Source organism: Pecten maximus, chromosome 3 (genome assembly GCF_902652985.1).
Source record: "Pecten maximus chromosome 3, xPecMax1.1, whole genome shotgun sequence".
Lineage (NCBI taxonomy): Eukaryota > Metazoa > Mollusca > Bivalvia > Pectinida > Pectinidae > Pecten > Pecten maximus.
Window position 1 is genome coordinate 50,467,436 of NC_047017.1, and position 12,774 is coordinate 50,480,209.

At 37.7% G+C, this 12,774-nt stretch overlaps 1 protein-coding gene across 1 annotated transcript in view; it reads right to left on the bottom strand.

Moving 5' to 3' along the window:
* The window catches only part of LOC117324473 (protein stum homolog), a 59,024-nt gene extending 46,979 nt beyond the window's left edge, over nt 1-12,045 (bottom strand). The window contains exon 1 of the mRNA XM_033880347.1: nt 11,239-12,045. Coding sequence (XP_033736238.1) covers nt 11,239-11,437 — 199 coding nt within the window. The 5' untranslated portion in view covers nt 11,438-12,045. The remainder of the gene's footprint in view (nt 1-11,238) is intronic.
* Nucleotides 12,046-12,774: the final 729 nt, after the last annotated feature.

Here is a 12,774-nt window from a genome sequence, read left to right on the forward strand (position 1 = left end):
TGTTTGTCCGGGATAGGAACTGTAGTTAACCTAGCAATCTTGCAGAAACTGGCTTTTATGACAGCCTTCCGGTTTAAGGATACTAAGACACTAAAACTGATCTGCAGCCCTCATTTCAGCACTTAGCACCTGTTTTTTTCTTTAGAAATACAATTAACCAATAAAACATGTTGACATGGATCAGCTTCACGCATTCAGGATCATGAAACGGAAGTAAAACACACAAAAAGTGTTGGGAGACACCGACAAAATATCTGTTAAAACGATTATATAATCCCAGCCTAAAAACTCTTTAAAGCTCTGTTGCTGTTTATATTATCATATTAAATTTAAATGACTATCCATTTGATTATACTAATTCTTAATATACTCGAAATATTGACTCCAACGGACTAATTTCACCGCAGTTTTTGAAATATCTTAATATGATGAACGAAATGGTAAGCCTAAATGGAACAAATCAATTAGCAAATGAGGAACAAAATCGGTTTATAATTACCATGCATGGATACTGGGTGATATAATTTTACATAAAGCTTGGTTTCAGAAGTGGTATTTTATATCGTTTGTGAACTTCTCAAATCTTCTGTCGGTCCTACGGTTCGGTTACATTACAGAACAGACCAGCTGGTCCAGTCTAATGGATGCTATTTGAGATAGCCCCTTTTGCACAACACAATTTGTTAACTATAGACAAAAACTAACACCAACTTCAAAGTTGCTTTGATTTATAACATAATTACATCTCATTTTTCAAACTAACCCTCATATCATCAGTCATGTTATGCAACGTTATGTAAACAATAATGAATAGATATTGCCAAAGTACGTGGGTGGCACTGATTAAGAGTAAGGAACAATTAAGGACCGGAAGCGGAAGTGTAGATAGCAAGTATAATACAGGTATTTATAAACCATCCATGTTTTATTACTCTTCCTAAGCATGATTATAATTACAATAGAATATGTTTTTGTATCTTTAAGATGCATAGTTACTAGTAATAGACACGCCGAGGGGAGAATAAAAACAGGCAGATTATTATGTTGAAAGACTGCCAACCTAACAATACCCTACATACCGATCACAAGTCATCTGTAACTACATGAACTGAACGACGGTGGTGTAATTAACAGCGACCTGCTGCAGCATGTGCAGCTATATAGACCTGCAGTAAGTACATGTTGCCCTGCCAGAACATGTCTGTACTTCACAGACGCCCCTGCCTCCCGTCAGTCATATGGGTCATTCTGGCATCTTTATAACAGTGGCGCATATTTTCAACAAACAAACAGCGTTTAACGCGACTTAAACATCCCTATTGGACGGTCAGTAGGTCGATGTATCGTAGAGAGCAAGTGCATTTCAAATGAGAATGATGTTCTCGAATTACGGCCTCAAACCTGTTATATGTTGGGGCCTCAACGTTGGTTTTTATAACTTGATTTACATTGTATTCTATAAAGATTAAAGCACAATGTATTGTAATAATGGAAAACATGCTGGCTAATACAAATGAACAGTAAAAGGCGAAGCGACATGCCCAGGTTTTGAAATATCATTGAGATAGCATCCTAGCGTGATTTTAAAATTTGGTACCACAATCACATCGCCCGCTTATGACGACAATTCCTTTGCCTAAACCAGTATTGTTGCGATCGATCTTAATATCATACAATTATAGAAGACGCAGTTAACTAGTAAATTGTAAAACAAAGCGGGCAAAAATCTAAAAAAAAAAAAAACCCACTCATAACAAACGGAATAACAAACTAAGAGAGAAGTCATCCTTAACAACGAATAAACAAAAATCTGAGGTGAAGCCAGGTAAAACGTAACCATGGTAACCAAGAGTTGCACATAATCCTTCTGTTTATCTTTCGGATAAAATTCTGTTTTGCAAATTCAGTAAAATTAATGTAGTTATTTTGTTCGTTTAATTTGTTTTTGTTTATAAATAGATACATGTATATGTTCCAGTATCTAGTGCGTCATGATGAAAGGAAGGGGGTGAATTGAGATGGTTTCGGAACAATTTCAAGTGAAATATCGACAAAAGATAACTGCAAATCTTTACACCGAGGAATGTTCGCAATTCAATATCATTTCTCCCTTGACTCATTTTGAACTAAGCCACCTTTTCGAAGGTGTTGATGATGTATATGAGCTTCCAAACAAATAAATAAAACTATCAAAGACACCAACAATAAATTCTTAAACATCCTATAGACACTGAAACTCCAGAGTCAGAAATCAAGTGGAGGAAACGGCCGTGACGTTTCCTCGCCAGAGAAACCTATATAATGTAGTTACGGTTCATTCCTAGTGATTCCAACACTCGCCTAATAGTAAGAATCGTTATAAGCCACCTAGCTACAGAGTCGTGTTCTTGACAGATATTGGCTTCTGTTGACATATATTAGCTAAATCTTGACGTCACACTGGTCAAACAACATCCTGTTGATGTTTTTGTTTTCTTCGAGCTAACATGCAAGGTCATATGAAGACGATGGGGGCACCGTTAAGAAACAATCAGTTAGAAGAGAAAAGACAGGTATCACTGTCGTAAGTATCTATCCAATCAGAGCACACTGAAATAACCTACAGTGCGCAGAGGTTGGGATAGGATGGGGCGAGGGGTGTCCTGTATTTGGACAGCAGACATTTGTCTCCAAAACAAGATTTCTTATGTTTTACTGTATATGCCATGACTATGTTTATGGCCTATTTCGAATGTTCGTGGGATTTTTCAAACCTGGAAATGACACTTGTGACCTTTCCTTTGGTGTTAAGTTGTTTGTATGTACCGGTGAAGGAGCAATTGATAACTTAAAACCTGTTTGATAAGACTCTGTAGTGATAAATTTAGCTTGGATTTTCACACTCTCAGGTCAATATGGGTCAAATTTGGAGCATTAGTATCGTTGAAAAAAACACTTGAATATCAAATATATCCTTATATAGCTGACACTTCAATGATAACAACCAGTAACTACGTGAAATTAGTATTTCAGAATTCCCAGCAGATACAAAATCTTACAGTCAAAAAAAATAATCGTTCTTCTTCATCCATCATTAAATAATATGATATTTTTTGTTACTTGTACTCCCCACGGATGTCATAACGGCAGAATAAATAAATTTCCTCTACATAAATGTATGAATATAGAATTGTTATTGAGTGAGGGCGTAACTAAGTCAGAGACGTTTTTTTTCCGTGGCGTCAAACTATAGTTTAATGTCTGACGCTTGCGCTAAATACAAATTATATACCCTACTTTACAATGTCGTTTCAACTTAATTAGTGCGTTCCTATTTACATAGTTATATCAAATTAATCAGTGCGTTCCCATTTACATAGTTATATCAAATTAATCAGTGCGTTCCCAAGTCAGTATAATGATTCGGTGATGATGTCATGCCTTAGACGTGTCATTAAGTGAAGTAGGTTTATTGAGCCACCACTAAGGTTAGGAACAACCATTGTATAACCAGGTCGTTCGGAAGTACATGATTAGAAACTAATGAGAATCGATATAATAATTCAATAAAGATCATATAGTTGTCCTCATCAACCAAGGACGTCTATAAACCACAGCACCTGTTACCACACGTAACCACACCTGATGTTACTTACAAAACTATCATTTAAAGTTTACATTCGCTCAAGACATTAGAAATCTGCTTCAACATCAGGATACATATTTTCTTCGCTATTCGACGTATTTCACCCATCGACACTAACTCGATAATACCTTGTATTTGACCTAAAAGATTGATGAACTTCGCTCAAGCGATGCCGTTTGTATTCCATCCTTTTACCAAGCGAAGACGTTTGTATTCCATCCTTTTACCAAGCGAGGACGTCTGTATGCCATCCTTTTACCAAGCGAGGACGTTTGTATTCTATCCTTTTACTAAGCGAGGACGGTTGTATTCCATCCTTTTACCAAGTGAGGACGTTTGTATTCCATCATTTTACCAAGCGAGGACGTTTGTATTCCATCCTTTTACCAAGTGAGGACGTTTGTATTCCATCCTTTTACCAAGCGAGGACGTTTGTATTCCAACCTTTTACCAAGCGAGGACGTTTGTATTTCATCCATTTACCAAGTGAGGACGTTTATATTCCAACCTTTTACTAAGTGAGGACGTTTGTATTCCATCCTTTTACCAAGCGAGGACGTTTGTATTCCATCCTTTTACCAAGTGCGGACGTTTGTATTCATTCCTTTTACCTAGTGAGGACGTTTGTATTCCATCCTTTTACCAAGCGATGACGTATGTATGCCATCCTTTTACCAAGTGAGGACGTTTGTATTCCATCCTTTTACCAAGCATGGACGTTTGTATTCCAACCTTTTACCAAGTGAGGACGTTTGTATTCCACCCTCTTACCTAGTGAGGACGTTTGTATTCCATCCTTTTACCAAGCGAGGACGTTTGTATTCCATCCTTTTACCAATTGAGGACGTTTGTATTCATTCCTTTTACCTAGTGAGGACGTTTGTATTCCATCCTTGTACCAAGCGAGGACGTTTGTATTCCATCCTTTTACCAAGCGAGGACGTTTGTATTTCACCCTTTTACCAAGCATGGACGTTTGTATTCCATCCTTGTACCAAGTGAGGACGTTTGTATTCCACCCTCTTACCTAGTGAGGACGTTTGTATTCCATCCTTTTACTAAGCGAGGACGTTTGTATTCCATCCTTTTACCAAGCGAGGGCGTTTGTATGCCATCCTTTTACCAAGTGAGGACGTTTGTATTCCATCCTTTTACCAAGTGAGGACGTTTGTATTCCATCCTTTTACTAAGCGAGGACGTTTGTATTCCATCATTTTACCAAGCGAGAGCGTTTGTATTCCATCCTTTTACCAAGCGAAGACGTTTGTATTCCATCCTTTTACCAAGCGAGGACGTTTGTATTCCATCCTTTTACCAAGCGAGGACGTTTGTATTTCATTCTTTTACAAAGATAACAAAACCTCCATGTTTCACACTCTACTAGGCATTAGTTTACACTCGGTAACGGTAAGGATGGGTGCTACTGAAGTGGTAAGTTACCCATGGTACACACTGAAGTGGTGCGAGCAACAGCTGCTAACACGTAAGTACAAACAACAGGTAAAAACGCAGGTAAGTACATACATACAGCAAATAAGAGGTTAGTACATACAAACTAGTAAGTGCATCATACAACAGGTAAGTATATACATACAGATACGTACATTCATACAACAGGTTAATACAGGTAAGTACATACAAACAACAGGTTAGTACATACAATAGGTAAGTAGGTAATTATAAATGAAGGTAATTACATACAAACAACAGGTAAGTACAAAAAACACACAGGTAAGTATATACATAGAACAGGTAAGTACATACAACAGGTAAGTACATAAACAGGTAAGTACATACATACAGGCAAGGACACTTTGTTGTTTTTCATGATGTAATGTGATGGCACTTAAACAGTCAGTCTTTGATCCCGTCATTAGTGGAGTCATGTGACCTAAACTGTCACCTTTTGAAAAACTTGGTGGCTCTCTCCCATTTTCCGTGGTTGATAATCAAATAAACCCCTTCTTTTTTAATATGTGTGGCCTGTAGTCTGTATTCCGAAAAAATCTTTTGAAAGATTTGGTGGTTCTCTTCATTTCTACATGGTTGACGAACTCCCTTTGAAATATATTTGGCTTGTAGCCTTTATTATATAAAGTTCCCAACCCTTTGAACGACTTCGTGGCTCTCTTCCGTTATCCATGGTTGAAAAACCCTTCCTTTTTGTAATATTTGTGGCCTTGGGCTCTTATTCTTTAAAGCTCCCCATCTTTTGGAAGAGTAGGTGGTTCTCTCCTATTCTCCGTGGTTGATGAACTCCTTCTCTTTTACAATATTTTTGGCCTGAAGCCTTCATTCCACAATGCTCCCCTTCGTTTAGAATATTGAATGGTTCTCCGTGGTAAATGAGTCCATCTCCTTTTGTAAAATTTGCTTCCTCTGTTTTGATTTAATTGTCAATAAGAGGGCGTCTTTTGTCTCCAGATGGTAGGGAATATACGTTTAAAAAAACCGGTAGTTATTTTGCATGGTCTTTGTCGTCTGTGAACACACGGTATCAATCTTACCTAATTAAGGGACGAACACCTTAATCATCGATTGATTTATCCTTTCAATTATATACATGTAGGTAACAAATCTTAAATGGTGAAAATGGTAAAAAAAAAACACCCAGAAACAGGCGTTCAGAAGATAATTAGGAGAAAAACAGATCTACAAATAAAAGATTGCATATTCTAAACACATTATATCATATGGTACTCTATTGATATAATAGTATACATAGTAATGAATGAAAACATTACTAGCAAAATCTGAAGATAACTTTTATAATTATAAACATCTGCACCCTCGCCTCAAACATAAGAAAGTTCCACCCGGATTTTCAAAGACTTTCTTTTCAAGTGCCGTTCATTCATCTACTGGATAGATAAAAACACAAGTACAATTAGAAAGAAATGAAATTCTAGGCCAGTTATCTCCTACACTGTAGTTTCCCGCCAGGTGAAAGTTCCTGGGAGGTCACAACTTCAGATACCAATAGACATCCTTGATAAGGTATGTGTTTCAGCTGAACACACAAAGCAGTCATGTCGACATCTAATACATATTCGATATATAAGGCATTGCGTGGCGACAATAGGCCAAGACCTTGACCCAGTGGCACACAGTCTGATCTCCGGCTTCTCTTTCCATTACAGATGTATCGTAGATGACTCCAGCAGCTTTTCTTCTTTGGATAATGTTCCATATCTAGATACTCCGAGAAGGGATCGAGGTTTAAAGGCCGGTCAGCATATACACAACCAGAATGGTTCAATTCATATTTAAAAAGAACAACAACTGATATTCAGGACGTATGAAACTCATCGAGTTTTCCAGAATAATTATAAAATATCATATACTTTAGGGAATTAAGAATATATAACAGCTATTGTAATCAACCAAACAACACAATCTGTATCGGGTTCTAAGACTTTCCGTGATATACCCGCCTGATCGAGAAAGGAGATTGGAACTGTCGTCTCCTTAACAAGACAAGACAATGACCGGTTAGTAGGATTAATAAATGGGTAGTACATTTCTTTGGTTTGGTTTGGATTGTTGTTGTTCAACGTCGTATCAATACCTCAGGTCATCTAAAGGCGACATACGTGTGTGTGTCACGTTACTTTGTCCAGAGGTGGCATTTCAGTATGGTAGCACTATAAAGCCAAGTTAATTCATTATTTTTTTCTTATAGTTTCCTGTTTAATAGGATGTAAAATAATACTGACCTAAAATTATATACCGCCTGTTTTCAGTATAATGTGACGGGGTCTGGTTTTGCCTTGTCTGAGTGTGATGCCACACCTCTGTCAGTGACCCGAACTCTAATTGACACCGTCCTGAATTACTTTTATTGTGTTCATTTAACGTACAGTAATACCGAACTATTACCGGGTATCATCTCACCACAGTACAGTTTCAACACCCCTGCTCAGCTGCAAGCATGTGTAGTACATTGACCCAAATGAAGGAATCCCGGCTCCGTGGTATGTAAGGCAATGCGTTGGCGAGCATAACGAGCATCACAATATCCAACTACAATGACTGTACGACTAGATATGCGATATTCTCTACTATAAAGACGCGCGTATGGCCAACTTACAAGATGATCTGAATTTGGCTTGTCTTCAGTTTATTGTATTTTTTGGCCAATATTCCGATCTTCATATCTCACAAGAGCAAGGATTGAAAATAATGAAGAACTCTTTCAGGCCATAAAATTCATTAGTAAGAATGCATATGCTTTTTGGGAAGCGTGCACCCAATTTGTGCACATCAGGTTTACAATGGTATGGCTCTCACTTTCAATGTTTGGTCGCGATGCTGATTGTCTATGAAGCACAGCTTTGTATACATCAAACAAAAACAAGATACTGCCAACCTGATTGGTTATTTATACCAATGCTTACCATCGCGGGTGTCTCAGACTTGTGTTCTAACAAAACATCACGTTTTTTGCAAACGTCGAGCCATCTCTGATATCATTCTTCACTGAGAACAATGTCGCCATGTTTAGTCCTTCTGTAACAGATCGTAACGTACTTTATCGACGAGTCTATCATTATGACACTCTGTTGAAGGCATTGACGTCGTCCTGAATACTTTCTAGATTTGGAGGTTCAGTACAAATGATGTAGATCGGTTAAAATCATCGTTTTTATTTACTCCTCCCTGTCCATGGTAAGGTTCTTTGAAAAAGTGTACCAATTCAGTCCTTTATTACTATAACTATCAATGAGGCGTTTTAACGAGACAAAACCACATATAAACAAACCAATTGAAAGTCTATAAGATAGAAAAGTTGAATCAAACTGCAACTATTGTCGCGCATGTATAAAATTGTTTGATACAGTCTAATTAACGGGCTATTGAGAGATTACCTTCATTCAGGGCCACACCCTAAAAGGAAAGCTAGAAGATGGGTTTTACGGGAGGTGAACATAAAAATGATGAAACATTCGAAGATCTTCATAACTGCACAGTGTGATATAGATCGATGTTGCACTATTGGTATCCTTTGAGTAGAGAACACACAAGTCAGTAAAATGATGCACCATCGGGAAACGGTTTACTGCTATGTCTTTAGATTACGGGGCATTACAGGAACCGAGATTGATTTACCGATTGTGTGTGATGTAAAGTCCATGTGCGAGGTTAAGTTTTAAACTTTAAGATCTGCTGAAAGGAAACTTGTTTGGCGTTGAACATCTTAATCGTTGCTGATACCCGAGTGGTGCTTAGTGTCACTGCCGTGATCATTGGCTTTGAAAAGCCTCTTTAACTATAACTAAATGAAACGTCAAAACTTTTTTTTCATACGCGGGACATCCTTATTGTTGCGGCGTAATTCTAAGTTCATAAATATGTTAAAATTTGATTGATTATCATACCCATTGGTGTCTAACATTTGTCTCGGCCAAACTATGAAATATTATACCAATACAATCAATAACAACTGGTGATGTTAAGAAGAGGACGGATTGATCTGACTATTATGGTATTCGCTATACGTAAGAACTGACAGATTTTGACGTCCTAAAGCTGCGTCCACCCTAATGATCGATCTGCCACCTGACTATTCGTCACCACCTACGGTCTATACCGACTCCGCCTGGTCCTACTTAGTGTCCCTGGTAATTAGCATTGACTTGTGACATTTTACCTGGTACGAACCTGTTCACATGTATAATGAATCACACACCTGTTTGTGACAAACAACAGGTGTATGAGCGACACATAACAGAACCTTCGTCTGTAAACGGGTTTTGTCTTTATGCTAATCCGCATGAAAATGGTTTCCAAGGACGGTAGTCCAATACTTCATCTGAAACATTGACCCCTTCACATTGAAAAAAATGGTACTGCTCGGTCACAGTATTATAGGGATTATCTTCTGCATGCCTATTATGTATTCATGATTTTGTACAACTTTTACAAAACACGTGCATGCCCATATGTGGCAATCATTATAAAAGTGTCCGTCAATAGTCCAGTCATCCATTTGCACCCCAATCATGACCTTAGCTGTCGTACGAACGTTCAGCATTAAACACTTACTTGTTTAACCGTGTATCTACGGTACTTGTTTAACCGTTTATCTACGGTACTTGTTTAACCGTGTATCTACGGTACTTGTTTAACCGTATATCTGTGGTACTTGTTTAACGGTGTATCTACGGTACTTGTTTAACCGTGTATCTACAGTACTTGTTTAACCGTGTATCTACGGTACTTGTTTAACCGTGTATCTACGGTACTTGTTTAACCGTGTATCTATGGTACTTGTTTAACCGTGTATCTACGGTACTGGTTTAACCGTGTATCTACGGTACTTGTTTAACCGTGTATCTACGGTACTTGTTTAACCGTGTATCTACGGTACTTGTTTAACCGTGTATCTACGGTACTTGTTTAACCGTGTATCTACGGTACCTGTACATGTTTAACCGTGTATCTACGGTACTTGGTATTTATTTATGAAAGCTTGAATACAACATTCCGATAGAATACCATTTTGAAATTACGTTATAAATAATAGGAATTCAAATACTTTGTTGTAACCAGAGACTGAGGTATAAATAACAACACGGTTATTTGACCTTGGAAAGGTATGACCTTGTACACTTTCAAAGAAATGATTTGACCTAATGACCATGCAGGCTACGAGCCAGATATCGTTAGCCTCCTCCGCGGTTCACGTGCAAAGGTTCCGCCGCTTACGGTATTAGAACGACTACAATGACCTTGGTTTGAGATTAAGATATTGGTCTTCTTCGGGAATTCAGCACAATCATCGTTTTTGTCTGTCAGCTTTGCAGATAACATCCATATTTGTCTTCACATGTCAATATTATATCATGACGAATATATACATAAATAGGTATGAATACGTAAGTACACACGATTTTATCATTACACACTTTTGTCGTATATGTTTTTATATCTGTCTCTTTTGTTCTACGAATTTTTGCTCTGTCTATTCGACTTATCCCAAGTCTTATCAAAGTAGTTTATGTTTACAAAAATATACATGTATTTTATTTCATTACAATAATTGCGAAATGGGCATTTACACCTCTACGCGATAAATAAGTTTGGCATCTCAAGTGTGTACATAAATACTTGGCAGCTGCCGTTTAAAGAATGGTTCACCTAAAATTCGGTTACCGAGGTAAACACGTTATCGTTAGTGACAAAAAGGCTGATAAGCATGGCAGTGCTATGGAATTCCAGGTATCTTTGTGACGTCTCAGTATATTAAAGTATGCATATTATGCTAATGAAAGCAAATAATTTGATAAGTAAATACCATTTAGTCATTTTCCCTTGATTAAACTATCCAAAAACACAATACGTAATCAGCTCGCGCCAAAACAGTATACGTATATCTGTTTTTACTGAATACACTGTGGTTCGCATACAGGTACTATATATTACACAAAACAGGTTTACATGATTTGCGACACAAATTACGCAGCTCCTTTTGAACAGCTTTCTTCACCTGATTTCGATTTAATCTGGGAACATAACCACCTGTTGTGAATATTTATATTTAATCAATAGAGATGTCCAACAAATCACGGTAATTGTAAATATTTAACTGTTGATATAGATGTACAACTTACCTAGTCCTGGTACGAGAATGTTTAAAATACAACAAACGGCCGCTGCTCCGATCGGCATACACGGGATAGCATTGTACAGTGGTCCGTGTTTCTCCGTAACTTCAATGATTTCGTCCCTATTATCAATTATCTGTACACTTTTCTTCTTTTGTCCTGTGAGGGAAGCCTTCGCATCCTCGCTTCCTGTTCCCGAGGCCATTATTGACAAGATATACGTGGTATAAATCCAAGCGTGTTATTTGTAAACAACTTTTATAACAGTATATTCAATTCCATATGCACTTTATGATGCAATTAGAATATCACTAAATTGACTTTTTTTCACATAAAATATATCTCCATAGAAATTTGAAATATATTCCACAGACGCCAAGACGTTATACAACACAGGCACTTTAAGAAATATATCAATGAAGTTATTTTTTACGTTTAAATTACTTGCATCTTGAAAAACGGCTGCGCAGCCGTGATTGCCTCTGGTGAGTGTGTAGGGGTTTTTACCGAGACTCTGGTGAAGCTCCAAGTTGATCTCCTCCCACACCGCTAACCATGTAGGCCTACGACAACACAGTATACAACTGGCAAGCGAAATCACACAACATAGTTGATAAGGAAATTTTTCACAGATACATACGAACTGCCGTTCTCTTGTCTGCTTCACGCTTTCTCTTGGATAATCAGCTTCGTCAGTCAGCTTTGGTTTTGACGTGCTGTTCGCGTCACGTGATAACGTTTGTGCTATTCCACGCGCGTTTACCTCACGCGCACTATAAACATATACGCAGTCCTGTTTGCGTTAATGAACTGGACATGGTGGATTTGGCCGAATGATTATGACATGGTATGAGGAGGAATTGGATATATAACAGGGATACGCGTTCATTTCTAAGCGAATTGTCAATGATGGTGATTAGGTTGTAGGTGCGTGGACACTGATTGGCACCAGGTACGATAACGACGAAATTAATTTCTATAATTATATCGTTTCAAGTGTTGTCATCGCATATTACACGTGAAAATATAGGCGATAAACGACGTAAGCCTCATCCCTGTAAATCTATGTTTATAAATATGATCGTAAATATGTACATGTATAAACAACCTCAGCCTGGGGATACTGCAAATGAACTTATTTCCGTGGGATTATTATTTTATGAAATTGACATGTGTTTGTTCCTCGGTCTGTTCATACTTACTAATATTTACTTGTGCGGTGAATGTGCGATTAATTACGTCGAAATTTCTTCGTAGCCTATATAAGACGAAATTCAAATTGGGTATTTACCCAAAATTAATCATCAGACTTCACAGATCAAGTGGCAAATGATTGATCCCACTTGTCCAATCCTGTACATATCTGAGGTTGTCGTGATGTCACGGACAGTACCATATATCATATAAATAGTTATATTTTCCTACATATTCTCGTCTGGACAGAATAGCTGTTTCCTATACACTTTCGTATAGAGAGGGAACTTGTTTCCGCTTACATACTCTCCTAGTCAGATTATTGTTTCCCATGGACTATCGTCTAGA